General features: G+C 54.7%; 1 protein-coding gene and 1 non-coding gene across 2 annotated transcripts; one reads left to right on the top strand and one right to left on the bottom strand.

Annotated features, from left to right (window-relative positions):
• The first annotated feature begins 10,303 nt into the window (after positions 1–10,303).
• LOC123626302 lies at positions 10,304–10,444 on the top strand. The gene has a single exon (XR_006730792.1). It is a non-coding gene; the product is annotated as a U4 spliceosomal RNA (small nuclear RNA).
• A 3,340-nt stretch (positions 10,445–13,784) lies between these two features.
• LOC123626235 (RIMS-binding protein 3A-like) lies at positions 13,785–19,037 on the bottom strand. Its single transcript, XM_045535131.1, has one exon. It carries the CDS (start codon positions 19,035–19,037, stop codon positions 14,178–14,180), a length of 4,860 nt encoding a protein of 1,619 aa, XP_045391087.1. The 3' UTR covers positions 13,785–14,177.
• Positions 19,038–22,918: the final 3,881 nt, after the last annotated feature.

Genomic DNA, 22,918 nt, shown 5'->3' with positions numbered 1-22,918 from the left:
AACTAGAAAAATTAGCCGGGAATTGTGGCACTCAGGCACCTGTAGTCCCATCTACTTGGGAGGCAGAGGCAGGAGGATTGCTTGAGCCCAGGAGTCTGAGGTTGCAGTGAGCTATGATGACGCCACCACATTCTACCCAGGCAACAGAGTGAGACTCTATCTCATAAAAAAAAAAAAATAATCATTTGTGTTTATAAATTAATGTATGACAATATTTTTCAAGTACCATTTATAATAATGAAAGAAAGTATATACAAAGTAAATGTCTGACAAGGAGGTTAAATATGGATGGTGATCATTTAGCAGCCACTAAATTGGTGGTTTTTTAAGGACATTTATTATCTAGAAATGTGCAAATGATATTTAAGCAAAATACAAAATCGTATTTTCCGGGTGCATACAAAATATTGATACACGGAGAAGCAACTGAAGAAAATACACAAAAATATTTAAGGAGCTTCTCTCTGGAGGTTGGGATTTTTTTTCATGCATGTGTATAGTTTAGTGTGTATATTTTCTTACAAAAGTATTAATATTACTTCTAATTGGAACAATTCTAGCTATACTGAGGTACATTACTATTTTTTTATTTTTTTGAGACAGAGTCTTGCTCTGTCACCTGGGCTATAGTGCCCAATCATAGCTCACGGCAACGTGAAACTCCTGGGCTCAAGCCATTCTCCTGCCTCAGCCTCCTGAGTAGCTGGGACTACACACACGTGCCACGCACTCCAGGCTAATTTTCTTATTTTTAGTAGAGACAGGGTCTCCCTCTTGCTCATGCTGGTCTTGAACTCCTGACCTCAAGCGATCCTCCCATCTCAGCCTCCCAGAGTGCTAGGATTACAGGCATGAGCCACTATGTCGGCCCGACATTTTTTAAAAGTTACTAATTCTGTTTCCTCCCCACACCCAGCCAAAAAGTTATTTTTAAAGTAATCCTTACATATATATCTTTACATACTCCTGCCTTTTACTTACGTAGAATAGCTTTCTAGAAGTAGAATCTATGTGTTAAATGATGTGTGGGCATTTTCAATTTGAATAGGTCCTACCAGATATACTTTTCCAAAGTTAAAGCAGTTCATATTCTGTGGGTGAGGAGGTTTTTTTCTATGCTTCTTTCACTTTTTTGAACATTCCAAGTTTTCCATACTTAGCACATATTCCTTTAAAAATCAGGGAGAAATGGACCAAGGGTAAGAAAAAAAGTTTCTAAATCACAGTAAGCTAGACTCTCAATATCTCTTTACTGGTCACCTGGGGGACTTGCCGCATCTCCCCACAAGAAATCCCCACCTCCAACCCCATTTCCTGCCAAGTGCTTTATAAAACCCAAGCATGGCTACTCCTCTTTTTTCTAGTGCAATATTTTTGAGTTTAAGCACTTAAACTCAAGAACTTGGGGGAAAGTGTTTGATAGAATAGTAAATGAAAATAGCAGATTTCAAAACTTTGTTCTCCCTGGCAGTAACCGTGTAAGACTGTATCTAGGTGGAAGGTGATATGGAAATATCAAAACTACACAGTGGTGGGGATGGGAGAACCAGTTGGAACTGGATTCATTTTGTGTCCCAACTCCCTCCAGATTCTCTGTGTCTAGCACAAGACCTAATCTCTCTGATCAGCTTTCCTTGTCAGTCATTTGGGAGTCGGGGCACCTGCCTGTGGGGCTCTTGGGAGGCTTGAATGACATGAGGCTGGGCAAGTAGAACACAGCAGTCAGTGACTATGATTGCTGTGTCATGTAGGAAGGGCCAAGTGGGAACAGTAGAGCTGATTTGTTACTTTTATCATCATCTGTTTTCAATAAAAACAAAAAGAAAACAAATATATAAAATATCCCCAAAAGGCACATCTCAGCTTCTTAACAGGGCAGCTGGATTTAGCAAATAAAAAAGACAGGATGCCCAGTTAAATTTGAATTTCAGATAAAACAAAAAATTTTTAGTACAAGTATGTCCCATACAGAGCCAGGTGTGATGGCGCATGCCTGTAGTCCCAGCTACTCCAGAGGCTGAGGCAGGAGGATCACTTGAGCCCAGGAGTTCAAGGCTGCAGCAAGCTAAGATTGTGCCACTGCACTCCAGCCTGGGCGACAGAGCGAGACTCTGTTTCTAAAACAAACAAACAAATAAAAAACCCAAATGCTGACACCACGATGAAGTGGGCACCAGGCTCGTGAACACCACAGATGTGGTCCTTGGCCCCAGAAGCCCACAGTCGTGGGGGAAGATGACGGAATGTTCACAGAGGGCGAGGGCTGGGCAAGAAAAGGTGCAGGCTGCCTTGTGGGGCTGTGACAGAGGAAGCGACTGCCCTGGTCTGGGGAGCCAGGGAAGAGGCTTTGCTCTTACTGTGCCGTGCACCTAGCATGCCTGCCTTCAGCTCCAGTGTCACTCCTGGCGCAGTTTCCGCTGGCTGCTCTTTCTGAAGCAGCTACCCTGCACTCTGCATTCTGGCTCCATGTCCACTCCAGTCCTTGCACTATTGGCCATGACCTGCCTTATTGAAGTACGTGCTTCCTTGCTCACTATAAGATGAGCTCCGCGCAAATCAGCATTATTCGCTGTTCATTCACAGCTGCAGCCTGGTGCCTCGGACAGTGCCTGGCACCTATGAAGAGGTCCGTAAGGATTTGGCGTATGCGTGAGACCCAAAGGACAGACCTGAGTGGAAGGCGGGAGGGTACTAGGCAGGGGAGCAGCTTTCTCAAAGTCGTGAAGGGAATCGCTTGAGCTCAGGAATTCGAGACCAGCCTGAGCAAGAGCGAGACCCCGTCTCTACTAAAAAAATAGAAAACAATTAGCTAGACAACTAAAAATATATAGAGAAAAAATTAGCTGGGCATGGTGGCACATGCCTGTAGTCCCAGCTACTCGGGAGGCTGAGGCAGAAGAATCTGAGGTTGCTGTGAGCTAGGCTGACGCCACGGCACTCTAGCCCAGGCAACAGAGTGAGACTCTGTCTCAAAAAAAAAAAAAAGAAAGAAAGAAAGAAAGAAAAGAAAAGAAAAGAAAGAAAGTCGTGAAGGGAGAGAGGGCTTCCAGAGTCGCACTCAGAGGATGCTGGCCAAGTAGTGCTGAGCACGTGGGAACCCTGGGGTTTATTGAGAGCCCAGAGGTGGGCGGCATTGTCAGCCCAGGCCAGCCTCTGGGGTCTTTGTCTCAAGGGCCACAGAGAGCCAGTGAAGGGGTCTAAGCAAGCAGGGCATGAACAGTTTTCCCAGGAGGTATGTGGAGGAGGGAGTCCACCGGTGACTCAGCAGGGAAGGCAAGACAGCCCAGAAAGCCCAGCTGACCATGGGGTCACAATCCCAGGCCAAGCCGGGTGAAAGACTTTATTGCTAAAGTTGGCCAAGACATTCTGTAAGACAGAAGCAAGATGCAGAACAATACATATGATGTAATCACATTTATGGTTATAGAAATTATATAAGCGGTCGGGCACCATGGCTCACGCCTGTAATCCTAGCACTCTGGGAGGCTGAGGCAGGAGGGATCGCTTGATGCCAGGAGTTCGAGACCAGCCTGAGCAAGAGTGAGACCCTGTCTCTACTGAAAAAATAGAAAGAAATTAGCCGGACAACTAAAAATATATATAGAAAAAATTACCCAGGCATGGTGGCTCATGCCTGTAGTCCCAGCTACTTGGGAGGCTGAGGCAGAAGGATTCCTTGAGCCCAGGAGTTTTAGGTTGTTGTGAGCTAGGCTGACGCCACAGCACTCTAGCCTGGGCAACAGAGTGAGATTCTGTCTCAAAAAAAAAAAAAAAAATTATATAAGCATTTCCATTTGTAAATATGCCCCCCCCTTTTGGTGAGACAGGGTCTCGCTCTGCACAGACTGGAGTGCACCAGTGTGATCACAGTTCACTGCAGCTCACTGCAACCTCCAACTCCCAGGCTCAAGCAATCCTCCTGCCTCAGCCTCCTCAGTAGCTGGGACTATAGGTCCCAGCTATTTTTAAAAAATTTTTGTACCAATAGGGTCTTGCTGTGTTGCCCAGGCTGGTCTTAAACTCCTCGCCTCAAGCTAATCCTCCTGCCTTGGCCTCCCAAAGTGCTGGGATTACAGGTGTGAGCCACTGTGCCCAGCCCATATACTTCTATTTATGCATAAATTACTAAAGAAAAGGAAAGCCAGGGCAGCAGACCCACTGGAGAAGAGAGGATGGAAGCAGGTAGCTCGATTGGTGAGGAGGGACTTTTCGCATTTAACTCAATGTATTATTGTTGAAATTGTTATGTCTGTGTATTACTTTTTTTTTTTTTTTTTTGAGACAAAGTCTTGCTCTCTTGCCCAGGCTGGAGTGCAGTGGGGTCACCATAGCTCACTGCAACCTCAAACTCCTGGGCTCAAGCGATCCTCCTGCCTCAGCCTCCCCAGTAGCTGGGACTACGGTCGTGCACCACCATGCCCGGCTAATTTTTTTCTATTTTTAGTAGAGACAGGGTCTCACTCTTGCTCAGGCTGGTCTCGAACTCCCAACCTTGAGCGATCCTCCTGCCTTGGCCTTACAGAGTGCTACGATTACAAATGTGAGCCACTGCGCCTGGCCTTGTGTATTACTTTTGTTATTTTTTAGAAAAATAATTATAAAATAGAGAAAAATTGAAATCTCAGGGAGGCCTGACTTTCTCAGGGAGCTTTGCCTGCTGCTTGCTTGGTCCAAACTCCCTGTCTGTCTTCCCCACACCCTGAATCTCCTGCTCCTTATCTCCTGCCCCTTAATCTCTTGCCATTTGATCTCAGGGTCATCTCCACCACTAGAATGGCAGAGCTTGTTCTGGGGTCTGTCTGCAGGATGCTGTGGCCCCTGCGCCTGGCCAGCACCTGGCCTGGGTGAATGGATGGGGACCCAGTTGTTCCTCTACAGTGGGAAGGGTGGAGACCAGGGCTGGCAGACCTGGGTTTCTGGGGGAAGCCCTTGGAGAGATACAGCCAAACCAGGAACTACCCCTGGCTGTGCCACTGACCAGCCAGCTGCCCTGGAACTGACTTCTATGGGCCTCAGTTTTCCCACTTATAAAATGGACTCCCAGCCACATCTGCTTCACTGGCTTGCATGAGTGTGACGTAATTACAGGATGGGGGAGGCAGAAGCTCAGCAAAGTCTCGGTAGATGGAGGAGAAGGGAAGTGGGCAAAAGGGCAAAAGGTGGAACCACTTCCCTACTGAGGTTCCTCTCCAGCAGTTGGGGGGGCAGGGCAGGAGTGGAGGAAACAGACCCCTCCCCAATCTGGGCTAAGGAACAGGGTTCTGGGGCACCAAGAACCTCCTGGGGACACTGTGGCTCCCATAGTCAGAGGAATGAGAGTAGACAAAAGCCACATGGGGGAGGGCATGGAATTTCTGAATCCCAGCTTTCCAGTTTTCTTTGGGGGAGCCTTCCCCCATCACCAGGGCCCATTGGGGCCTCATGTGGGCATCTCCCTCATGGCCAGGACGCCAGGAAGCCCCTGGGCTGGGACAGCTGCCTCTGGTCACAGTCATGAGGTAGGAGGCTGGGTGCAGCAGCCCTTATCTTGCGTGACCTTGTGGAGGCTGACCACTCCCTCCTTCTGGAAAATGTGCCCCCTGCCCTCTCCAAGGCCTCTTCCTCCTTTCCTCCACATGGTCCTGGGGTGGGGCCTCAGCACCCAATTCTACCCCTTGGCCCACCACCCTGGGATGCTTTTGTTGGCCCCAGCCCACAGCCATCTGTGGGACGCCTCCCCCCACCAGTCCCTCCGGCATCTCTGACTCAGCAGGTCCCTGCCTGCCCCAGCTGCAGCACCCACCCCCCTCTGTGTAGCTCTGCAGAGCACCCTGTTGCCCAAGCCCTAAGTGCTGTCCACGCCCCAGCACCTCGCCCTCCCCCACCACCAGCACCACCAATTTGAATTCCTAACTATCTCTCCCTCTGGCCTCCTCCCTAGACCAAGGCCCTGCCCCCAGGGTGGGGGAAGGAATCCTCCAGATAAGGGCACCGGCCAAAGGGGCCGCACTTGGGTTCACACCAGACCCCAGCTCTGCCACCAACTTGCTAAATGACCTTGACAAATGACCTCCTGTCTCTGAACCTGAGTTTCTCCATCCACAAAAGGGGAAAATAATTAAACTGTCTGGGCAGGGTTGCACTGAGCAGTACGTGATCTAAAGCACACAGTGAGGGCTCAGCAAAGGTCAGCTCTTGGGGGCAAACAGGGCCACTGAGAGCCCCAGGCCACCGCTTTCTTGGGACAGGCTCATTCATGAGCTGGTTGGTTCCCTTCCTAAGTTAGGAATGGGTTGGTCCACAAAGCCCGGTGCCTGCTCCATGTGAAGTCCAGGTTCCTGCGCTGAGACTGCAACGTGGAGTAAGAGGGACACGGTGTGAGGGGAGAGGCTGCCGGGTAAATGAGTAATGTGGGGGTCATGCCCGGGGCCGTGCAAGCCTGTGGGCGGGATGGGGAAAGCTGTCTGCAAGAGGTGGGGGGCACTTTTGACAGACACATGGGAGTGAGCCGGCTAAAGGTTCATGGCAGCTGGGGACACTTTTAGGGAAGAGGAAATTGAAGCTGAGAGACAAAAAGTGGATGGGAGAGCCTGAGGTCTCTCAACTGAGAACTGAGCTGGGATTCAGCACCCACCCCATTCTCGGGCTGAGCAGAAGGTGCCTACCCCCAGGAGGGTACCCTCTACCCAAACCACCCTGACCAAGGGGGTGTGGCCAGGGGGCACCCTGAGACTGAGGTCCATATCCTGGAGGCCCACCCAGGCAGGCACAACAAGCCAGGTGGTCAGTTACAGGATTCACCTTGGGTTCCAGGGACCCCTTGACAGGGCAAATTGGGTTACACAAGCCTATAGCCAGCTATCAGGGGCCAGGGCTTTATGGGAAGGGTGGATGGGCTCTGTGGGCAGGGCACTTTTGGGGGGTCCTCCACCAAACATAGAGCATTCCAGCCCTGGGGGGAACAGATCCATTGTAGACCCCACCTACCACCTGGGACAGGAACAGGTGCGGTTGAGCCTGGAGACTGGCAGGACCTGTGGGGCCGGCTGGGGTGTCAGCAGTGCCACCACAGCCTCAGGAACCCTCTGTGCCCAGGTTCCTGGAGCCGGCTCCACCTGGCAGCGTGCGTGATTTCACAAGACCAGAGTTGGCCCAGCGTGTTCTACCTTCCAAGGAACACCTGACTTCCTGCGTGCCCCACCCAGCCTCCAAATCTGACTGCCTTGGGAGTGAGACAGGGAGAGTGGGGTGTGACCAAAAGGTGGAATGCACTTAAAATGGGCTTTTTAAGTTATGTCCTTCACATTGTGTTCTTGTGAAATCTTTTCCAGATTTCATACAATGATCTGAAATTGATCAGTTAGCCTTATGCTTTGAAAATGCGCAGTGGCAGAGGGCTAGAGGGGGCCGGTCAGGGGGAGGTGGAGGAGGCGGATGGGCCAGAGGCACCTGGGCAGGGGTGGACAGGGCTGGGACAGGCTCAGTGACCCTTGCACCAGAACTCTGCCCACTCCATAGGTTCCTCTGCCCTCTGGCCAGCTGGGCTGCACACCTCCTCCTGGGCAGGTCTGGACTAGAGAGGCTTTGGGCCCCCAGGTGGTAAGGTCGGTCAGGGAAGGGGCCTGGAACAGGCCACAACCAGGCATCCACTTCCTTCCCAGCCTGCTCTGGTCCCTTGGCAGCCTGCCCACCTCACTAGACCTAGGTGGCTTTCCCTGGCTGGAAGTCTCCAGGTTCTCTGGGCTCCCAGGGCAGCCAAGCTGGGCCCAGAACCATGTTCCCCTACCCCCAACCACGACTTGTGCCCTCATCAGCTTTCTTGGCCTTTCTTTGGGTCCTGACCCTGGGCCACGTGCTCTGCACACATGACCTGCTCAAAACAAATCCAACCCCGTCACAGATGAAGAAACTGAGGATCAGAGAGGCCCCCCCCCCCGGCTGTCCTCTGGTAGGCTAGCACTTGGGCCCCAGTGACTATGTTCCCAAGCCCACTGATTCATGGCTCCATGGCTCTGTTTCTCTCAGCCTGTGCTTCTTTAAAACTTCCTGTGGCCTCTGAGATTTAGGATTTAGGGGAGTGGGGCTATGGGAGGGGTGAGGAGGGAGGCTTTCCTGTGGCTGGGCGTCAGACTGGCCAGACCTGACACTGATCCCTGGTCTCCTGGAAGGATGGCCCCTATGGGTACCTGGGGGGTTCCTCAGGGTGCTCCGGGGAGAGGGGAGGGAGAGCATGGGGCCAGGTGGGGCCTGGAGTCCAGGCCTGCAAGGTCAAAAAGAAACAGTATTTCCTGCTCACCCTGACACTAGGCCTAGGCAGGCAGGTGTGGCCCAGGCAGCGCTGCCAGGTGTGCAGTCCCAGGGGATCGACGCTTGGGTGCACCCGGGCTGCCCCCTGGTGCCATCATGAGGAAGCTCCTGGGACCCGTATCCCTCCCAGGAGAAGAGGTCCATGCCAGCTGGTGGGTGGGCACCTACCTGTCCCCAGTCCCTTTCTCCCTTCCCATGACACTGCTCCCAGAGTTTCCCCAAACACGCAGTTGATCGTTCGTCTCATGCCTCTGGGCCTTTGCTTCTGCTGCTCCTGCTAACTGGGATGTCCTCTCGCTCCCTGGTCTGGCTGGCCACATCCTCATCCCACTGGGGAATGTCTTCCTCCTTACGGGCACCTGCCCCAGTCCCTGCGGTGAGAATTAGCAAACCCTTCCTCTGTTGTCCAGGGTCCGTGTCTTGCTCTATTGCACTGGGGAGAGCAGCCCTGTGTGTGTTGCGAACACCTGGGGCATAGGCCGGTGTCTGAGCCCAGCACAGGGGCCACCTAGAGGCGGTGAGGGGAAACGGTTGGTTCCTTCAGTCAACACACATTTATTGAAGATTTACTACGTGCTGGGCAATGAACAAGCCAAAAAGGTCCCTTCCTTTGTGGAGCTTTCCTTCTGGTGGGGAGATGGTTGGGAACACAGACAGTAGAAAAACCCAGGTGACATGCTAAGGGGGCAGCGAGGAGGGCTCTGGGGGAAAATAAAACAGGTGGGGGCTGGAGTGAGGGGTGGAAGTGCCCCTTCAGAGCTCTGGCACATCTACTCTGCAGCTGTCGGAAAAAGGGTGAGTGATTTGGGGCAATGGTGAAGGAAAGTTGTGAAATTGATTAGAAGTGATGGAACCACCTGTGCAGTATGACCCGTATTGGGCTGAATTTGTGTTTCTTATGCAATGACAGTCCTTGTCCTTAATTCTGAAAGTGTGAATTAAAGTTTCTATTCTCTTACTAGACTGTCATTGCTCTTGCAGTGTGTGGGGACCACACTTGTCCCTACTCCTTAATCAATGAGCAGCCTCCCACACCCCCAACGTGGCACAGGTGAGCTGGGAGGGCCTGGGCTGTCCTCTCCTGTAGAAGCAGTTCTCTTGTGGCTCCGTTCTGGGTTCCCCAGGGATCTGCTGGCTTGAAAAAGCGTGAAGAAGAGATACCTGTACACCCATGTTCCTAGAGATGTTATTCACAGTGGCTAAAAGGTAGAAGCACCTCAAGTGTCCATTGACAAATAAAATGCTAAACAAAATATGGTAGATCCATATAATGGATTCACCCTTAAAAAGGAAGGGAATTCTGTCACATGCTACAACCTGGATGAACCTTGAGGACATTCTGCTCAGTGAAATAAGCCAGTCACAAAAAGACAAAAACTGAGCTGGGCACGGTGGCTCAACGCCTGTAGCCCCAGAAACTCAGGAGGCTGCAGCAGGAGGATTGCTTGAAGCCAAGAGTTCGAGACCAGCCTGGGCAACATAGCAAGACCCCATCTCTATCAAAAAATTAAAAAATTAGGCCGGGCGCGGTGGCTCACGCCTGTAATCCTAGCACTCTGGGAGGCCGAGGCAGGTGGATCACTTGAGGTCGGGAGTTCGAGACCAGCCTGAGCAAGAGCAAGACCCCATCTCTACTAAAAATAGAAAGAAATTGTCTGCCCAACTAAAATATATAGAGAAAAAAAATTAGCAGGGTATGGTGGTGCATGCCTGTAGTCCCAGCTACTCGGGAGGCTGAGGCAGTAGGATCGCTTGAGCCCAGGAGTTTGAGGTTGCTGTGAGCTAGACTGACGCCACGGCACTCACTCTAGCCCGGGCAACAAAGAGACACTCTGTCTCAAAAAATAAATAAATAAATAAATAAAAAATTAGCCAGGCATGGTGGTGTGTGCCTGTAGTCCTAGCTACTCATGAGGCTGAGGTGGGAAGATTGCTTGAGCCCAGGAGTTCAAGGTTGTAGTGAGTCATGGCTGTGCCACTACTCTCCAGCCTGGGGACAGAGCAAGACTCTGCCTCCAGCTTTGCGCAGTGGCAGTATCGTAGCCAATGAGGTTTATCCAAGCCGTGATTATTGCTAACTGAAAACTTTTCCCAATACCCCGCCATGACGACTTGCAATACAGTCGGCATTGGCAATTTTTGATGGTCCCTACAGGGACTGAAATAAAAAAAGAAAAAAAAAAGACTGTCTCCAAAATAAAAAAAAAAAGACAATTACTACTGACAAGTCAAGGTCCGGGGCCAAGGAGGGCTCTGGTGAGTGTGCAAGGATGAATAGTCACCAGGTGTGACACAGCAGCTGCCGCCTGCGGGGTCCAGGCTCCTCGGAGCAGCTGGAATCACTGGTAGTAGTCTTCCTCAAGGGGACGCCAGAGCAGCCCTAGTCGGCTTCAACAACATGTTGGTGTTGGCACATGTTCTGCGGCTGTGCAGAATCTGTGACTACGAGTCCTCCAATGTCCTGGATGACCCCAAGCTCTGAAAAGGCAATAAAGACTGTTTCAGCCGGCCCACTAACCTGTGAGTATACTTCAAGGCAGGTTTGTGGGAGGCTGTGACATTTTTCTGCAGATGCACCAGAATGGGGACCTGGTGGAAGAACTGTAAAAGCTGGGAATCTGCTCCACCCTTCTAGATGAAAAGAAATACCAAGAGTCAAAGTGAGGGTATCTGGGTCCTCACTGAACATAGATGGGGTCATTCACGTCAGAGACTCACAGCCAGAAGAGCCTTACTGAATTTGGTTTTCACTTCTTTTTTTTTTTTTTTTTTAGGGATGGGGTCTCGCTATGTTGCCCAGGCTTCTGGCCTAAAGTGATCCCCTGCATCAGGCTCCCAAAGTGCTGAGATCACAGGTGTCCGCCACCATGCCAGCCCCGTTTTTTTTTTTTGAGACAGGATCTTACTCTGTTGTCCAGGCTGGAGTGCAGTGGTATGATCATAGCTCTCAGCAATCTTAAACTCCTGGCCTCAAGTGATCCTCCTGCCTCACCCTTCTGAGTAGCTGGAACTATAGGCATATGCCACTGTGCCCAACTAATTATTATTGCTATTATTATTATTATTATTATTTTGTAGCAATAGGGTCTGGGTATGTTGCTCAGGCTCATCTCGAACTCCTGGCCTCAGATGATCTTCCTGCCTAAGCCTCCCAAAGTGCTGGGATCACAGGCAGGATTGGCTTGTTTTTCACTACTAAGACAACTGCTTGCACTGATTATTCCAGTTTTTAAGCAGTCACTGATTTTAGTTTGCCTGATCTTCAGGCCAAGAATGTTCTATTGTGAATGTAATTACTACCACTGCACTGTAATAATTCAATGTTGTTTGTGATATTGCTGTAAAGAAAAATTGTTCTTATGTTGTCATTTATTCTTCACCTGATTCAGGAGTTAAACTAGGAGCTTTCGAATCTTATTATTCATGACTCATTCTACAAAGATAATATGTCCCCCCAATTTTTTTGTAATTTCTTCTGTTAAGAAAAATGATGAACAGAGAAGAAACTGATAAACCAGGGTGGTGATTTTTAAAATAAACTGCTGTCTGTCTTCCAGGTGAAAAAAAGGAAAGAAAAGAAAGAAAAAAAGAATAAGGCTGGGCGCGGTGGCTCACGCCTGTAATCCTAGCACTTTGGGAGGCCGAGGAGGGAGGATCACTCGAGGTCAGGAGTTCGAGACCAGCCTGAGCAAGAGCGAGACTCCGTCTCTACTAAAAAAAAAAATAGAAAGAAATTATTTGGACAGCTAAAAATATATGTAGAAAAAAAGTTAGCCAGGCACGGTGGAGCATGCCTGTAGTCCCAGCTACTTGGGAGGCTGAGGCAGGAGGATCGCTTGAGCCCGGGAGTTTGAGGTTGCTGTGAGCTAGGCTGACGCCATGGCACTCACTCTAGCCGGGCAACAGAGCAAGACTCTGTCTCAAAAAAAAAAAAAAAAAAAAAAGAAAAGAAAAAGAAAAAAAGAATAAAAAATAAATAAACTGCTAACACAGGGCGAAATAAAGAGAAATACTGCATGAGTCCATTTGTACGAGGTACCTCGAAGAGTCAAATTCGTATAGACAAAATAGAACGGTGTTTGCCAGGGCTGGGGGCGGAGCAATGGGAGTTACTGTTAATGGATGCAGAGTTCCAGTTTTACAAAACGAAGAGTTCTGGGGATCTGTTGCACAACAATGTGAATGCACTTAACTCTACTGAACTGTTCAAGTAAAAATGGTTATGGTTACAGTGGTAAATTTTGTGTTATATTTTACCACAATGTCACAATTTTTTTTTTTTTTGAGATAGAGTCTCATTCTGTTGCCCAGGCTGGAGAGCAGTGGTGCGATCATAGCTCACCGTAACCTTGAACTCCTGGGCTCAAGTGATCCTCCCACCTCAGCCTCCCGAAGTGCTGGGATTACAGGTGTGAGCCACCGTGCCTGGCCTATTTTACCAGTTTTTTGGAACAGTTGTGAAAGCTGATGCTCTCAGCTGTGACCAACACCGGGCCTGAGCATCATTGGCCGGAAAGGAAGAGAGGTGGTGGCTGCCGGCAAGGGTTGAAGGTGAAGCCCAGCAGAGCCTTTGTCACTGTATGAACGGTCATTGTGAGCCTGAGAGGGGCCGACAGTGGCCCTTGATTGATGAGGAGTGAGGTGTACTTCCTTCCCTTGCTGGGGCCTGCAGCCTTCAGATCACGAGTAGCATGTGTGCGTGTGCACACCACCGCTCTGCCTGTAGCTTTTGTGTTCTTTGAGGATGAGGCAGCAGTAAGTGTGTTAGGTTGAGACAGCCCTTCGGCCTGCCCCTTCTTTGTCCCCACTTTCAGCCCTAGGGACAGCATGGTGGAACCCTCTGGCCCTAATTCGCCATGAAACCAGCCGGTGGCTCCAATCTTTCTGCCCTGGGGTGCTTCTGGTCATTTCTGGCTGCACCTGGGAAGGCAGTGTCCTGCCTCTGACAGCAGTGTTAGACCTGGGGAAACAAAGGGGCCTCAAACAGAAGCAGAGAAGGATCAAGAGCACCCCTCGTCCCCACCCTGGAGAGGGAGCCTGGGAAGGTTTTGGAAGGCGTGGCTCTGAGCCTCAGGTGACTCTGCAAAATGGGGCAAATAAGGAAATGTCCTCCCAGGGAGAAGCCTTACAAAGTGCCTCAGGAAAAGTGGGGCCCCCAGCTGGGAGACACTCTACCCACCCCTCACATTGGGCTCACCAGCAGCACAGCCCCTGTGCGGGGCTGCCCTCAGGGGAGGTCTGGCCGGCCAAGCCCTTGGGCCCCTGCTTCTCAGTCCTGGCTCTTGGCTGGACCCTGTGCAGCCAGACAAGCAGACTCTGAGCCTAATCTAAAGAGTAAGGGGGCACCCTCCCTTCCCCGGCCAGGAAAACATTTCTGCAGCCCTTGTGGACCCACTGGGCAGAAGGGAGAGGAAGACGCATGCTTGTGTTTCCCTTGGTTGTGCTTTAACTTCTAAAATATTCTTTTCTTTCTATGAACATTTTAATGAGTGGTTGAACATAAGATAGAAAAATAACATTCTGATTGCTTTTTTTTTTTTAAAGATGCAGACTTTTCTTGAGACTTTCACAGAAGGCAATGGATGAATAACATTTAACTCCTAAAGAAAACACACATTGGCCACAGAAAAAGGCCTATCGTAGTTATTGACAACTCTGAAACAGACTGTCAAACTGTCAAACTCTCAGGGATTGGCTTTTGGAAATGACTCAACTCACATTTAAGCCCTGCTGCTTTCAGAGGCTAGGGGAGGCTTGGGGACTGCCATCGGTTTAACACAGCACTTGCTGCTTACGGTGGTCAGGAGGGGTGCTGGTGTGAGGGTCCACACGCTTGCTTCTCTGGCAGGGTGTGGGCAGCCAGAGGCCTCTACCCCTGCAGGGAGCCTTGTTCACTCTCCATGGAGGGACATGTGATCCAGCAAGTGGGCTGGGACCAGGCCCCTGTGGCCGCCTGACTCTCCGTAATAGAATCCCTTGTCATCCACAGGCCCATAGACCGTGACCACATCCCCCGCCCTCAGCGCCAGCTTGCCCTTTGCCCGGCCTCCTGCTTGCCCGGCCCGGGGATCATAGTCCAGAGCCGCCATCATGGTCTTTGGAGTCCACAGTGAGGGTCTCCTGGAGTTCCCTTGGGGACTAGGGGAGGCACGCTGGGGGCTGGTGAGGCCCCCAGCGTCCCCAAGTTGGGCCACAGAGGGCAAATGCCATCCCCTATCAGTCCACTCCATGCCCACCTCTGCCTCGACCACCAGATGCCCAGGGATGGTGCCCACTCGCCCATTGCACTCGCCGTGGTAAAAGCCGTGGGGGTCCCTAGAGCCCCACACTCTCAGCAACTGCCCTTTCCGGAAGGCCAGCTTCTCCTCCGCAGCCTCAGAGTTGGCAGACATGGCTGGGGGATTATAATCAAAGAGGGCCACAAAGACCCTGGCTGGAGTGTTGGTCCCCGTCCCGGGGTGTTGGGGGCCACCCCTGGACATCTTACTGACTTTGCTAGAGGGAGCTGGACACTGCACTGAGCTGGGCTCGTGGAGCTGGCACTCTTGCTTGTCCCCCAGAGCCTGTCCTTGCCTGCTCTGTGGCCCAAGCTCCTTTCTCTGCCCTCGCTCCTCTGTGCCCCACACATCCAAGCACACTGCCTCCTCCTCCTCCTCCAAAATGTTACGGAAGTCAGATGCGTATCTCTGGCTGGTATCCAGCTGTGGAGGCGTGAACACCTGGGCATCTTGCTTTTGCCTAAGGGCCTTCTCAAGGGCAGCCTTTTCCTGACATGGCTCTTTCCTGAGCCCGCACTCAGGGGACAGATGGACGAATCCTGAAGCGAGGCTTTTGCTGGTGCCCATATGCCCGCAGCAGTTTTCTCTGCCCCCAGGGTGGCCACTGAGCAAAGGTGGCCTGTGGTTTTGGGGACTCTTCTGAAAGAGCAGGTCCTTTCTGCAGCCCTCCTGGGCCTCTGTGAGCCGCTGGGCTTGGCTGCCAGCCCCTGAACTTGGACATTCTCCTTCTGAGCTTAGGTTGGACTTCAGAGACTGCCTCCTCAGGGGTTCTTCAGGTAATGCTTCTAGGAACTCCGCCTGGGGCTCCCTGCAGCTTCCAGGGGCATGGGGGCTGGCCTTGGCACTCAGGGGAGCCAGTGCCAGCTTCTGAGGGCAGACGGGGAAGGTGATTCTGCAGGTGGATGGGTCGCCACAAGTATAGCTAAAGGGAGGAGTCTCTGGCAATTGGTGCCATGGGAAGCAGTCCTCAGGGACCTGAGCTGGCACTGAATCCAGAGACTCACCACAGAGTGACATGGTTCTCACTGAGACCTTCTGGCATGTTAGGGGCATCTGCAGCTGAGAAAATTCCAACAGAGTGCTCCCGGCAGTGGCATCAGCGACCTCCGAAACTTTTAACCCATCAGCATACACAGCATAGCCAGTGACCTGGACTCCGTTGGAGGACCCAGCAGAGTCAATGGTCACGGGGAGCCAGCTGACCATCAGGAGGCCTGGCGAGGCATGGCGCTCCACCAGCACGTCCAGAGGAGGGTGGGGTGGTCCTGCCAAAGGTGTGTCAAAGGTGATAGTGGAGGACATTGTTTCCCAGGGCATCTGCAGCAGGTACCCCGGCAGCCGCACCTCCACGCGTGTCTGGTATTTTGTGCCAGGACGTAGGCCGTGGAAGGTGTAGAAGCTCACACCCACTGGGGTCAGGGCGTGCTCTTGGTCATCGAGGTACACCACGTGGGGGTGGCTACTACTGCTGTAGACCCAGGTGATCTTAGCTGATGTGGCTGTGACACTGTGCAGGTGTAGTTGCATGGGGGCCACACAGAACACCCCATTGGCCCCTCGAAGGTGTCTGGAGAAGCTCTGCAGTGAGCCCAGCTGGTGGGTTTCTGTCTCAGTATGCGACATGTCTATCGGTACTTCTGCCTTGGGGCCTGCCTTTCCTGTCTGGCACAGCCCCCTGTCCACTGCTCCCTGGGCTTCCTCAGGTAATAAACTGTCTTCTTTTGCAGCTTTGCCCTGCCCAGCTGAGAGCTGAGTGAGGCCAAGGTCAGGGGACTTGGGGGGCAGGCAGCCTGCGATGTTGCTGTCTGGAACCTGCTCCACCAAGTTGGAGGGCACCAGTCCCCGCCTGCCATCCTCAAGCTCCCCCTCATAGAAGCCATCCTCGTCTATGTCCCCGAAGATATACACATAGTCCCCAGCTGTGAGGGGTAGCTCGCTCTCAGGGTGCTCGTTGGGCCCCTCAAATGGGTTGTAGTTATATTGAGCCAGGAAAATCTTGAGCTTGGGGGCGGCAGAAGCCTCTGAGCCTCCCACTTCCAGGGCCAGGGACACGTTGTCAGGCTCCAGATCATCCACCTCACTGGCAGTGTCCATGTCCAGAGTAGGGCAGGATGGCACGGTGGCCCACATGGACTCCACCTCGGAGGAGGAGTTCGAATGGGAGCTGGTTTTCCTGGCCTGAGGCCTGGAGTCCGGAGGCGGGCTTGGAGGGACTCTGTCTGGCACCCGAGGGGCACCGGCTGGCTCCCCGAGGGCAGCTGGACTCACCTCCAGGGGGGCTTCCCTTTTCTCCTGTTTGTCTCTGCTGGGCTGTGACTGTGCATGATCTTCAGGCCTTGGCTGGGACTTGGGCCTTCGGCTACTCCCGGTTTGGGACTCTGGGGCTTGGGTGGCCTCCCAGGGCTGTTCTGGAGGGTGGCCAGGCTGATACTGCAGTGCCTGTATCTCCTGCCGAGCAGCTTGGAGGTCGCACAGAGCCTTCTGCAGGTTGTGCTGCAGCTGCTGCTGCCTGTCCTGTCCACTGGCCGCCTGCTGCAGCAGCTGCTCAGCCAGTAGGCCCAACTGCCCGCGCACGTCGCTGTTCTCAGCCGCCACCTTCTGCACCCAGTCGGCCTGGGCCTGCAGCCGCGCGTTCTCCTCCGCCAGCCAGGCGCCCTTGCGCAGCGCCGCCTGAAGCTGTGCCTCCGCTTCCTCGCCGCGCCGCCGCCCCGCCGCCGCCTGGGCGCGCAGCTCCTCGCACTCGCGGCGCCGCGCTCCCAGCTCGCGCTCCATCGCCTGCACCTGGCGTCGCGTCTCCTTGCAGGGGCCGCTGTGGCCTCCCGCCTCTGCCCGGGCGCCACCGTGGCCCTGCTGCAGCGTCAGCTGCCTCTGCAGGCGCAGCACTTCCCGCTGGGACTGGCGGTGCAGCCGGTCTAAGTCGCTGGCGCAGGCGGCGCCGTCTCCAGGATGCGGGTCACTGCCGAGGCCCGAGGCGACACGCGCCTGCAGCAGGTAGCACTCCTGCCGCAGCTCTTCGATCTGCTTGTCCTTGGCTAGCAGCGCGCTCGCCTGCTCAGACAAGTCCCGGGCGCGCAGGCGGGCAAAGGCCTGGCACAGCTCCAGGTTAGTGCGACTCTCGCAAGGCACGGGCGCGCTCACCGCCCGCAGGTTGGTCTCCTGCAGCAGGCGGGCGCGGTCCTCCAGACGCCGCGCGAGGCCCGCCAGCTCCGCGTGCTTCACCTTGAGCCGCTTCACCTTCTCGTCGGCCCGGTCGGAGACGCCGGCGCGCCGCAGCTGCAGGTTCTCCTCGCGCAGGTCGGAGCAGCGGCGCGCCAGCACCTGCAACGCCTCGGCCAGCTCCGAGTTCTGCTTCGCCAGCTCGCGGCAGTCCAGGCCCGGGGACGAGGGGGTCAGGGCGTGGCAGGGCTTGCTCTCGGCGCCTTCTCTTCCCTGTGGGTCGCCCGATGTCCCGTGTGCGGACGGTGGCGGGAGCGGGGGCGGCGGCGGGGAGGGGCTCTGGGAGCCCGAGACGGAGGTGTCTGAAGAGGAGGCCGGCTCCTTGCGCACGGAGGCCTTGGGGCGACGCAGGGTGCTGTCGAGCGAGCGGGAACGCTCTGGTGCCAAGGAATCGAGGGAGCTGGCACGCGTGGAGAGCAGCCCGCTTGGGGAGCTGGAGCGCGCGGAGGACACCAGGTCCAGGGAGCGGGAACGGACGCGGACGCCGGCGCCCAGGGTGTCAAGAGAGTCGAGCCGACAGGCGGGCTTCGCGGTGTGGTGAGCGCCGCCTGAGATCTCGAGGAGCGGCTCTTCTGAGGAGTGCGTGGCCCCGGGGCCCGGGGGTCCGGGAAAAACAGGGTGCCAGCGAAAGTGCTCCAGGATGTACTTGAGGAAGAGCTGGCGCTCCACGTCCCGCGCCGCCTGCAGGTGGCGGATGCGCGCGGCTTGCTCACCGTCGGTTTCCCAGCGCAGCTGCGCCAGCACGTCCTGCAGGCGACAGCGACACTGCGCCGCGGAGACCGCGGGCGCCGCCGCGCGGCAGCAGTAGCCGCGGTTCACCAGCTCCTCGGCCAGCTGGCGCTGCAGCTCCCGCGCCTGGCGCACCACGCCGTCGCGCTCGCGGTGCAACAGCTGCTGCAGCTGCCGCATCTCGGCCTCCTTCCAGCGCAGCAGCTGCCGGATCTCGGCCTCGCGCTCCCGCTGCACCTCCTCCTGCAGCTGCCGCAGCTCCTGGCCGCGCTGCGCCTCCCACTTGGAGCGCAGATGGTCGGACAGCTGCTGCCGCTCTCGCTCGGCCGCCTCCCGCAGCTGGCGCGCCTGGGCCGCGAAGTGCCGCCGTTCGGCCCGCCCGCGCGCCCGCTCTGCCTCCAGCTCGGCCCGCAGCTTCTCCAGCTCCCGCCTCTGCTCCTCCAGCACCGCCGCTGCCGGGCCAGGGCCGCCCGATTTCTTGGGCAACGCGCGGCCACCGCCCGACGGGTTGGGCGAGTCCTTGGTCATTGTGGCCGGGGCCTGGCCAGACGCCTGACCTCGCCTGGCAGGCCGGAGTTTGCCAACGGCCGCCCCGGCTGCGGCCAACCGCCCCGCGCGCGCCCCTTCCGGCGCCCCCGGGGGGTCTCCGCGCGCTCCTTCCGCCTCTGGGCATGTTCCTCCACCTCCTGCTGCGGGTGTCTGCCCCACGCGCCTCTCAGGCTGGCTAGGCCAAGACTGGGCTTCCCATACCCCTGCTGAAACTGGCCCATGTCTCTCCTGGGATACCCGGAGCTCTTTCTGCCCCACACCTTTCCTGCTCCTGCAAGGTACCATGCCCATTGTGACCCACCCCAGGCACCCTCTCAGGCTCTGTGCAATCCTTGCAAGCCAACGTGCCCCAGGAAAGCCAGGGCTGCTGCTCCTAATCCTGGAGAAAGGGCTGGGTGTGCGGTTCAGGCCACAGGTGGAGTGTGGGCAGACCTGGCCAGGCTTTGCCTTGGGTTCAGGTGGTGCGTTTAGCTTATGTGGCTGGGAAATACAGCAGGAGGTGCCTACACTTGGCTAGACCTGGGCTCCCCAGGATCCTACAGCCCCATAACAGCCCTAATCACCCCCACTGGTCCTCCCAATCCTTTTGGAGAAAGGATGTGTCTGATACACATTTGTGTTGCTGCCTAGATTGGGCTCGGAGAAGGTGTAAGTGGTAAGTTCCTCCGCAGCAAGGTGGCATACCCTAGAGCGAGGTGGGTAGGAAGGGTGCAAGGGGGAATGCCCAACTCGGCCACCTGGCCTGCTTACCTCCCATGTCCAGGTCCCACCTGGCAGCAAAGGCTGGAGCCACAGGGTCTGGGCTGCTCACTGGGGCCTTGGGTGGAGACCTCAGGCTGGGCCAGGAGCGAGGGTCAGGCCACAGCAGAAATGTCATCAGAGTCCCAAGCTGCAGAACACACACACACACACACACACACACACACACACACACACACGCCCACACACATGGCTTCTCTCTGACTGGCCACCTGTGTGGCTTCGGAGCTCAAGAACTCTGCTTCAAACTGGCTTCTCCCCGCCCTTGCTGCCCCTGGCACCAAGTGGCTTGTGGGAGATGGATGGACATGTGGTACCCGCATCTGCATCCAGACCTTAATACTGAGGTCACATTAGAGGCCCCTTTGCTTCCCAGTCTGTGATGTCTGCTTGGCCTGGGAAGCATCTGGACCGCTCATAACTGCTGTGTTCACTCAGCATGTGGCTCTCTGGCTTCACCTTTTCCACTATACTCAAGTTTTTCAAACCAGATTCCTCTAAATGCGCAGGAAATGCCTTTGGGAAGGGGTGTGTAACAAGAACACGGGAGATTATGGCTCCAGATGTTCTTTTTACTTATTTATTATTTACTTTAGAGACAGGAGTCTAGCTATTTTGCCCAGGCTGGATTTGAATTTCTGGGCTCAAGCAGTCTTCCTGCCTTGGCCTCCTGAGTACCTGGGACAGTAGGTGCATGCCACTGCGCCCGGCTCAGATGTTCTTTTTGAGAGGCGAGGTGGATGTGGGGGGGGGGTGAGATGTGGGAATGGCCTTAAGCCTTGAACCAGGGCTAGGCTCCTGGATGTGTTTGCTACAGGGAGGGTTGTCTTCATGGAATCCTCATCACAGCTCTGTCTTCCAGAGGCTTGGCAGGAAGTGGCCTGCCAGAGTACTCGGGTAGCTGGGGGCAGATCTGGGTTGTCACTCCGGGTGATGGGTGGGACTCCACAGCCTGGATGCCTTGCTGCAGCCTCAAGTGGGCCCCAAAACTGTCAGGTCAGGAGGGCAGGCTGCCACCAAGGAGGAGGACACTGGGGTGAGTCTGTAGGAACCCCACACTCACCATCCAGCAGCTGCCTGTGCTGGCACCCCCTATAGCATGCCGAAGGCATTCTGGAATATGGCTGAGTGGTTGAGCAAAGCAGGGTTTCCCCAGGCCTGGGCTTCTGCCATCTCTGTTTTCACAATGTTGTATAGTGATTGTCTGGTGACCTGCCTGTCACCCCCAGTGACTCTGAGCTCAGGGAGATATGTCCAAGGGGACATATCTTCGTGGGTCCCCACTGTGTCCCTGCATGTAAGCTGGTACATTGCTGGTGCCCAAGACATATGAGGAAGAGTGCAGACTGGGGCAAGATCCCGGCATCAGCTCACCGTGTGCTACCTTCTCCAGGTCCTGCTTTCTCACCTATAAAATGAAATGCATGGATTACGTGGATGGATTTCAGAATCCTTAGGGTTCCAGGGTTCCTTGGAAATACCATAGGACGGGGACAATGGGATATACCGGGAGCTGAAGGGGAGACACTGCCCCTACCTGCTTCCATGGACAGATCTACCCATTAGTGTCATTTATCAGGTTTAAAGGAGGACTTTGGTTTAATAAAGAGTTCTGCTCCTAGAAACAAGTGTGAAAACCCCTGGGTCAGAGGCCCTTCTGTCTGTTATGTGCATATACACATACACCCCCCACCCAACACTCCACAGCTCCACTGACCCTGAGAGATGGCCATGTGTCCCCCATCGCAGTTGGCCCCACATTGCCAGTTCCATATTCCATGTTGCCTCTCCCCACAGCCCCAGTTATGACCTTCGGGGCCATAGGTTTGGCATCTTTGGTGACCTGGTTCACATCCCTACCCTACCATTTCTGTGCTGCCACTAAAGCCTCAAGCTTTGCAGAACTTGGCTGGCCTTGGGGAGGGGCACGGGCTCCACCCTAAGGGCCCGCAGGAGAGGTTTAAGCATCCCACCCCCTGTAGCTGCAGTAGCTCCAGCTTTCCATTCCGTGGCCCTTCTTTTTGTGTCAACGTGTTTTCTGTTTGTTCTCTACTGTCTCTGTGTCTAGAACGGTACCGGGCACAGGCTAGGTGCCCAACAAATACATGACTGAAGAAGACAGAGGCAGACAGGCCAGATGTGGCTGCTTCCCTCACAGGGTTGACAGACTAAGGGAAGACACAAAGACTAAATACAAAATCCCAAAGGAACATAGTAAAATTGGAGCTTGGGCAATGGCTGTGGGTGAGGGTTGTGGCGCTGCGGGGAGAAGAGCCCATCAGAGCAAGCTTCCTGGAAACAAGGAAATGAGCTGAGAGCTGAACGGGAGGGAGCAAGGGCTCCCCAGAGGAGCTGAGAGGGGATTGTGGGCAGAAGGATGGGGAGCCGTCTGCATCAGCTCTGGCCCATGCCAACCTCTCCCAGGCAGGCCCCCATCTGCTCTGGCATTGATACTTGACAATCCTGTCATGTCCTCATTTGGAGGCACAGGGAGGGCTGAAGCTCAGAGGGGGAGGGTAACCCAGCTGCCCCCCAACCAGGTGAGTTCCTTCCAACCCCCCAGCACTGACCTCTCCTGGATGGGGCTGGATACCAGGAGAGGGACTGGGCTGCTCTCTACCCCCACTTCCTGGGCCCTGCAGCCTGGGCCCTGGCTGGTCCATGTCCTCCTGGGCAGGGAGTGGCAGCATGTGTGCCAGCTTCCAGCGCTCTGGCTGGGGCCCCCGGCCTGCTGGACTGGCCTCTCACCCTGGCCTACCTCCCTGGCATGTGTGCCTCTGCATGTGGCCAGTCCTTCAACTGCCCTTTACACGCCTGGTCCCTGAATCCTTGCCGCAGCCAGGGGAGCTGGCACTAGCCTCTCCAGATGGGAAATGTGCCCAGTGTCACACAGGGACTTGTGTCCAGGCCTGTGTGACCAAAGTTTGGGCTTTGAACTGGCACTTGCAAAGCCTTCACCTGCCGGCTCTGGCAGCCTGAGTGGCACTGCAATCCTCAAGCCCTTGGGCAAGCGGCTACTGCTTTCCAAGGATCCCACTGCCGTTGGCAGCGTCATTGTTCCCCACACCTCCACCGTCATCAGGACAGACCTGTCTTCCGCC

The sequence above is a fragment of the Lemur catta genome, chromosome 21 (assembly GCF_020740605.2).
Source record: "Lemur catta isolate mLemCat1 chromosome 21, mLemCat1.pri, whole genome shotgun sequence".
NCBI classification, from domain to species: Eukaryota; Metazoa; Chordata; class Mammalia; order Primates; family Lemuridae; genus Lemur; species Lemur catta.
Note: the sequence above shows the minus strand (reverse complement) of the source record. Positions and strands in the feature narration are given on the sequence as shown.